The sequence below is a fragment of the Eschscholzia californica genome, unplaced genomic scaffold (genome assembly GCF_041429995.1).
Source record: "Eschscholzia californica isolate CP2 unplaced genomic scaffold, dmEscCali1.0.p SCAF_5, whole genome shotgun sequence".
Taxonomy (NCBI): domain Eukaryota; kingdom Viridiplantae; phylum Streptophyta; class Magnoliopsida; order Ranunculales; family Papaveraceae; genus Eschscholzia; species Eschscholzia californica.
In genome coordinates this window covers 2,657,245-2,664,625 of record NW_028238472.1, presented here as the reverse complement: position 1 = coordinate 2,664,625, position 7,381 = coordinate 2,657,245, and the positions used below count along the sequence as shown (strand labels likewise).

General features: G+C 36.7%; 2 protein-coding genes across 9 annotated transcripts; one reads left to right on the top strand and one right to left on the bottom strand.

The window, feature by feature from the left end:
• The first annotated feature begins 612 nt into the window (after positions 1-612).
• On the top strand, positions 613-4,936 carry LOC147536214 (protein CYTOSOLIC ABA RECEPTOR KINASE 7-like). 8 transcript variants are annotated; one of them, XM_086643759.1, is made up of 8 exons: positions 613-978; positions 2,299-2,417; positions 2,640-2,884; positions 3,025-3,151; positions 3,785-4,058; positions 4,155-4,287; positions 4,405-4,488; positions 4,585-4,936. In XM_086643759.1, exons 2-8 carry the CDS (start codon positions 2,330-2,332, stop codon positions 4,723-4,725), a joined length of 1,092 nt encoding a protein of 363 aa, XP_086499885.1. In that variant the 5' UTR covers positions 613-978; positions 2,299-2,329; the 3' UTR covers positions 4,726-4,936. The 8 variants fall into 8 exon arrangements, with proteins under 8 accessions (XP_086499885.1, XP_086499888.1, XP_086499883.1 ...); XM_086643762.1 differs by having other exon boundaries at positions 651-978; positions 2,309-2,417; XM_086643757.1 differs by having other exon boundaries at positions 651-978; positions 2,309-2,417; positions 2,634-2,884.
• Positions 4,937-5,023: 87 nt separating this feature from the next.
• On the bottom strand, positions 5,024-7,136 carry LOC147536213 (Pentatricopeptide repeat (PPR-like) superfamily protein). The gene has a single exon (XM_086643753.1). The coding sequence runs from the start codon at positions 6,963-6,965 to the stop codon at positions 5,304-5,306; it is 1,662 nt and encodes a 553-aa protein (XP_086499879.1). The 5' UTR covers positions 6,966-7,136; the 3' UTR covers positions 5,024-5,303.
• Between the last annotated feature and the right edge of the window lie 245 nt (positions 7,137-7,381).

Genomic DNA, 7,381 nt, shown 5'->3' with positions numbered 1-7,381 from the left:
GGCTTTTGGCTCCCTTTCGAAAAGGTTTTTAACTTGCGAAAAAAAAATGTTTTGACAATATAGCTATTACACTAGACTTTTCACGTTACTTCTAATTTAGTCTTTTGTTTGTGACTAACTGGAAAATTTAGCTTCTCTAGTTTTTCTAATTCAGATGAAGGCGGTTTTCTCCCTCCGTGGGGTGAGAGCTAGAGAGAGGGAAAAGTGGGATGAAAGTAAGATGGAGAGAGCTAGAGAGAGGGGAAAGTGGGATGTAAGTAAGATGGAGACAGCTAGAGAGAGGGGAAAGTGTGAAATGAATGACGGTGGTGGCTTCTCGTGAAAAATTAGGGGCTTCGGGGCTGACCCTTACAACTCTATCAAATGGGTCACGTGAGGTGATCCATACACGCCCCACATTGCAGCCCTGAAAGGCTAAATTTTTTAAAGGATACATATGTAAATTGAGCACCTACAACAATAGTGTGGGTGTAGATGTGTAATAGATCTTAGACATTGGAATTAGGGGGAAACATACCCTCCTCCGTTATCTATAAGGGCTAATTGGTCACACATTGAGGGTATTAACTACCTATTTGTACAAAGACAACAAATCCTTAATTAAAGGAAGAAGATGGAATTAGGAGCACCATCCTATTTATACAGTATAAAAGGTCAAAACCGTGTTAAAAATTGCAAGTATAAGAAAGAAAGAAAGAAATAGAATAATTCCGCTAACCACGTTCGTTTGGTTTGGTTTGGTTTGGTTTGGTTTCTTCTAAATATTTGTATTTACGTTTTGTTGTTGATTCTTTATTCTCTTCTGTTTTTATTGTTAAGAAACAGAAAGAAAGAGAGAGAGAATATTATACAAGTAATGGCCTTGAGAGAGAGAAAATAACAACAGAATATATATATATATAGAGAGAGAGAGAGGTAGCCGGTTCCGATCACCTTCCTCTCTTCTAGTTTTCGTCTTCATCAGGAAATCAGAATCAGGTAATCTCTTTCTCTCTCTCTCTCTCTCTCTCTCTCTCTCTCTCTACGATTTGGTATTGAATTCTCTCATTTTTTTCATTTCAATTTTGTTTCATTTTAATCAAACTAACGTTTTTTTATTTACGATTCAATTCGATTATTATTATTATTATTACATCTCATTAGGGTTTCGATTGATAATATACTATTAGTATCTCATGATATTCGTGGTTGATTACGATTGAGATTATGTTTAATTTGGATATGGATCAAAAACTAAACTTTCCAGATATACTAATAATGGCCGCCGTTGATTAGAGAGTTATTAGGAGATTAGATCATTCTTTTGTTTTTTTTTTTTTTTCTGGAAATGAAGGTAAATATTAATGGTTGACGTCTCTGTAGGGATCAAACCTAATTTGGATGGAATGTTTATGTGGTGTTGAAATCTAGAATTACAGGGGAAATGTCAATATGCTATATTTCCCATAAATGAACATTTGGTGGCCCGAAAATGGGACCCACCACCTCTCAAAAACTGATGTGGCCGGCTCCCATTGGTCCTGACATGTGGAGGTCGATGTATTATGATTTTCAGATATGTTATATGGCGTTTCAAAAAAAACAAAAAACGTTTTTCAAAAAAAAAAAATGTGTTATATGGTGGCTCGAAAATGAGAGCCCGTCACAACCCGAAAGTTGATGTAGTCGACTCTCATTGGTCTCGGACATGTAGAGAGCTAAATGCTCGAACCAATGGAAGCCGGCCACCTTGGCTTTCGGCCGACCACCAAATAACGTTTCTACCAATGTTAATTCTTTCTTGAAATATAGGAATATAGGTGTTTTGCTTTCAACTCTATCGAGAGTTTGTCTTGTTATTAAATTTATGGATATCTAATTCAAAACAACACTGGCCACAGACTTTCTTTTTTTTCGTGTGGGACTATTCTGATACGGTCTCCGTCTGTGGGGTTCTTGGAGAACGTGTATTTGGGTCTAAGAAGGCGTGGACTTGACTTCTTGCAATGAATGAGTGGAGAGACCTAAAAATTTCATTTAGCTAGGTACCAGACTTCCTGTTGTTCATGTGGGACTATTCAATCTATTCTGGCATTTTATATGGCCTATATTTCAGTACGTCTTGTCCTGAATTTCATACTAAAACATTAAGCAGCTTACAAATTCACCAAAGACTAGCTCCATTGTGTTAGGAAATCATAGTTTCAAATTTTATAAACACATTATTTTCACAATGAGAACACAATGTTGTGATAAGTTACAATTTTTATTCGGTTTTGCTAAACAGGCTCACATACACTTTCTTCTGGTCAAAATAAGATATTTGGAGATAAACTCATTCCGTTTAAAGATGCGTCGGTGGTTATGTTGTACTGCTCGTGTAGAAGAGGGTAACAGCAAAAGAGAAAATAATCTCACGAGAAATCGAAATGGGGACGGTAAGTTTTTTCTTTTTGGTCTTCTTGGTGTCTACCTGCAAGATTCTAGCCTTTCTGATTTAGTTTACGGTCTAGGTATATACCTGGAATTACTATGTGCTATTTTCATGAGATGTTTAAAGCTTCTTATCAGTTTGAGGAACTTTTTAAACTTAAAGCATATAATGGGTTGTTGATTGTCTGTTTATTGTTTCTAAATACTTGCCCTTTTTCTAGTTGCAGGTCACCAACAAGACCAAAAGCCATCGAAAACAGAAGTACCAAGAGCATCACTACCTATTGAAGTGCCTCCCTTGTCTTTAGATGAGCTCGTAGAAAGGACCGACAACTTTGGGTCGAAGTCATTGATTGGCGAGGGGTCTTACGGAAGAGCTTATTTTGCCACCTTGAAGAGTGGAAGAAGTGTGGCTCTCAAAAAACTTGACGGTTTATCTGAGAATGAGCCCAGTACCGAGTTTCTTGATCAGGTCTGTCTACGGCTTTTAACCAGATAGTACAGTGTCTCACTCTCTTTACTTTTCCATCAGAAATGGGAGACTCTGTTTCGCTTGTTTCCGCTCGTCATCTTTTCAGCTTCATATCTAACTATAGGTTGACCTTGCTTCAGGTTTCTATGGTCTCAAGACTGAAGAATGAAAACTTCGTTGAGTTACTTGGGTACTGTGCTGAAGGAAAAGTTCGTATCTTAGCATATGAGTTTGCAACGATGGGTTCGTTACATGATATTTTGCATGGTATGTCATTTGAATGTGATTTTTCCATTGTCTGATTGCAATATTATTTCCATGGAGGTGTGAGCCTGAGAAACGTTAAAACTATGAGAGAAAGTGTGGTTTTAAAACATTTCCGCAGAATACACTTGTTTGCTTCCCTCGCGGAACCACTTCCCACCGAATTCGTGGAATGAACATACTTCTATGGCATTCATTTCCTTTACTATTTTTTCGTTTCAAGCCCAATGGTTTAAAAAACTTTCACGGCGTACTCATCGAGGCGCGCCTGGAGGGGAGGCGGTAACCCTGATGCTTCGAGGCGCACGCGGCACGTTTTTGAACTTCGAGACTAAAACGTGTACATCTGAACTCACCTGTTATTTTTGAGTTGTTGGGCAAGACGAAGATATTGGTATTTTGTTTATTTAACACTTGTGACTTTATATTACGGTAGTAAAACATAAAAACTATGTCATGTTTTTACATGATCGATATCATTTTCCTTCAAGAAAAAAAGCTTACGCCTTTCATCCATCGAGATATATGCCTCGAGGTGCTGCCTTGCCTTGTGAGAGCAAACCACCCTGAGGCGTGAAAACATATTTTAAAACATTGCTCAAGTCATCTTGTTTGATCTTTATGCTGAAACTGCAGGTAGAAAAGGAGTCCAGGGTTCACAACCAGGTCCAGTACTTGACTGGAACCAGCGAGTTCGAATTGCTGTTGATGCAGCAAGAGGATTGGAATTTCTCCATGAAAAGGCTAACCCATCTGTAATACATAGAGATGTGAGATCAAGCAATATCCTCATATTTGACGACTTCAAAGCCAAAATTGCGGACTTCAATCTTTCAAATATGTCTCCCGACATGGCTGCCCGTCTTCATTCTACTCGAGTTTTGGGAACCTTTGGTTATCATGCGCCAGAGTAATTTTATTGAAACTCTTCTGTTACAGATTCTCACACCGCCGTTCTTCCGTTTCCTGTCTTTTGGAACTGAATTGTGATATTTATAAAATGTAGGTATGCAATGACTGGTCAACTGACACAGAAGAGCGATGTTTATAGTTTTGGTGTCGTTCTTCTTGAGCTTATTACTGGTAGGAAACCTGTTGATCACACAATGCCTCGAGGCCAGCAAAGTCTTGTAACTTGGGTGAGTTAGACTCTTTTACTATGCAAATTACATACCATTTCTTTTAGTTTACCCTATTCCTCCATTTTCGATGTCATTAACTTACATAATATGTTTGCCCATCTTCTCATATGTTAGGCAACTCCTAGATTGAGTGAGGACAAGGTTGGACAATGTGTTGATCCTAGGCTAACACATTACAATAATAAAGGACTTGCTAAGGTCTCTCTCTCTCTCTCTCTCTCTCTCTCTCTCTCTCTCTCTCTCTCTCTCCTCGTCGAACATTATCTAACTACTCTAGTGGTTGTTCATGTACAGATGGCTGCTGTAGCGGCACTATGCGTGCAGTATGAATCTGAGTTTCGGCCAAACATGTCGATTGTTGCCAAGGCACTACAACCACTTCTCACCCAGAAGCCTCAAGCTTCATACCCAGTATCCTCCCAGCCCGGAATATAAGTGAAGTTTTTCGATTTACTTCTGTGACTAAATACATATATATACACAAAACACATATTTATAAATGCATTTTTTATCTTAATAATATGCATATGATTGAATCTATTATATATTTTTTTTTACATGGAAGAGACAACATTTATTTATAACTTATTGGATTTGTTTGTTTAATCAGATTCAATTAATTTGGAATTGAAATGATTTTTTCTTCTCTCTTTTGTTATTATAGTTCTTCTCTCTCAAGTCGTACTCCGAATAAACTCTTCGGTCATTTTTTGCGTGAAGAAAAATAATACAATTACTCCAAATAACAATCTTGTAATTTTATTTCCTAGTGATCAGAATACTTTACTGTTTGACATGATCAAGAACATGATTGGTAATGATTGATTTTGTCAGTAGATTTTAACTGATTATTCCAAGGAGAAGGTTGCAAACCTACTCACCTCCTAGAGTTGAGATTTCCCCTCTCTTTGGAATCTTGCTCTAGTGAGAAACTGAGAATGCGATTCTTGGTGCATTCCTGCGTGAAACATTATTACGGAATGTGATTCTTGGTAATCCGCGCCAAAGATGGTCTAAGTGATTGTACCACTTCCTTTGATATCATCTCCATTAACAAATTTAGTAGCTTTCCCATCGACTTCTACTATACTTGATCCAGGTGATTTCTTTATACCTTTCTTCTTCATTATCTTCCTTATCTTTGTTACTTCTTCCCATTTATCATTACTAGCATATATATTCGACAACATCACATAAACCCCACTATCATATTTTTCATCGAATTTCTTCTCAAACTCAAGTAAATGTCTTTCAATATCCTTAGACATCTCAACATTTCCATATTCTTTACAAGAACTAAGAAGTGATCCCCACATCAACACATCAGGTTCCATGGGCATGTTTTTGATGAGTTTTTGAGCTTCATTTAGGTGTCCGGACCGTCCTAACAAATCAACCATACAACCATAATGTTCGATGCTTGGACTAAGATTGTAGTGTGTTTCCATTCTCGAAAATTGCTTACAACCTTCTTCGACTAATCCAGAATGACAACAAGCACTTAAGATAGCTAAAAGTGTAACCTCATTTGGACTTACCCCCAACTTTACCATCTCTTCGAAATAATCAAGTGCTTCTTTTACATAACCGTGCATCGCTAACCCTCCTAGTAAAGAATTCCATATAACAATGTTGTTCTTTTTATATCTACGATTAAAACTCTTCAAGGCTAACTCTATACAGCCACATTTCGCATACATATCTACCATTGAAGTTACTATATGATCATCCCATTCAATCCCATTTCGTTCGATATACTCATGTATCCATTTTCCTTGATCGATTGCTCCTAAGCTTGCGCAAGCTCCGAGAACACTTGCTAAAGTAACCTTATCGGGCACCACATCCAACACCTGCATTCTGTCGAAAAACTCTAATGCTTCCCTCGAACGATCACATTGTACTAAACCATTTATAATACAAGTCCAAGAAACAACATCTATCTTATCTCCAAGCTCATCGAAAACTCGTCTAGCCTCATCTGAAGACTTGCACTTGACATACATATCCATAAGAGCATTACCCACAACCAGATTCGTCGAGAAATCGGACTTAAATATCCAACCATGTAATCCCACACCCATACTAAGATTACCCACTCTACCACAAGCAACTAAAACACTAACAAGAGTAGCTATATTTGGTTCAACATCCATCTTTGAGAAAAATGATAAAGCTTGATTAAAAAATCCAGCCTTTACATACCCAGATATCAAACCAGTCCAAGAAACTACATCTCTTTGAAGCATTTCATCAAACAGTTTACTTGCATCAACACAAGAACCACAAACACTATAAAAATGGAGGAGAGAGTTTTGAACATAAAGATCAAATGGTGATAAAATACCCATTTTTAAAACAACCCCATGTAATTGTTTACCTTCTTTGATAGCAAAAATCTTTGAACAAGATTTTAGAAGAACTGGGATAGTATAAAGATCTGGTAAGAAATCTGTTTCTTTTACTAAATGTTTGTAAACAAGAATGGGTGATGAATCTGGTGTTTTTGTAGATGAATAACTAGTTATTAAGGAATTGAAAAAGAATGAAGTAATTTTACAGAGTCTAATATGATTTAGGAATTCACCTGAAGTTAGTAATTGTGCATGGATTTGTTTGATTTGTTTTATGTCATTGCATTTTTGAATAATTTTCCAAAGTGAGTTTTTTGTCATCTTGGGTTTTATGATCCATCAAACTCTAATACCTATGCACATATTGGTATTATAGTCCTAGAGGGGTATTTAGATTCCCACAACTATAACTATAAGTGTCATGAACTTATAGTTGTGGGTTCGAACTCCACACTAGAGGACTGGACTCGTTTTTGTTAATTTAATAAACGTATTTTTTTAAGTTTCGCGTTCAATTTTGAGCGTCATTATAAAAAGTTTAAAATGGAAAATCCGAAATCAATAAAACAAATTTTAAAAAAATCTTTATATGTGAGTTTAGTGTTTAAAGTTGGAAAATGGACAGTGTCACTTGTAAAATAGGAAACTGGCTCGTACATGCCTATATAAAACTAACTTTATGAGAGTTGTATTAGCTCAATCTTCTTTATTCAAGTGTTTTAGCTTAATTTCTTTTA

Excerpts from the sequence above, each read along its gene's own strand:
- LOC147536213 (XM_086643753.1), bottom strand. The coding sequence starts at position 6,965 with ATGACAAAAAACTCACTTTGGAAAATTATTCAAAAATGCAATGACATA.
- LOC147536214 (XM_086643756.1), top strand. The coding sequence starts at position 2,213 with ATGAGAACACAATGTTGTGATAAGTTACAATTTTTATTCGGTTTTGCT. Across the intron at positions 2,885-3,024 it reads GTACCGAGTTTCTTGATCAG|GTTTCTATGGTCTCAAGACT; the intron begins GTCTGTCTACGG and ends ACCTTGCTTCAG. Across the intron at positions 4,288-4,404 it reads AGCAAAGTCTTGTAACTTGG|GCAACTCCTAGATTGAGTGA; the intron begins GTGAGTTAGACT and ends CTCATATGTTAG.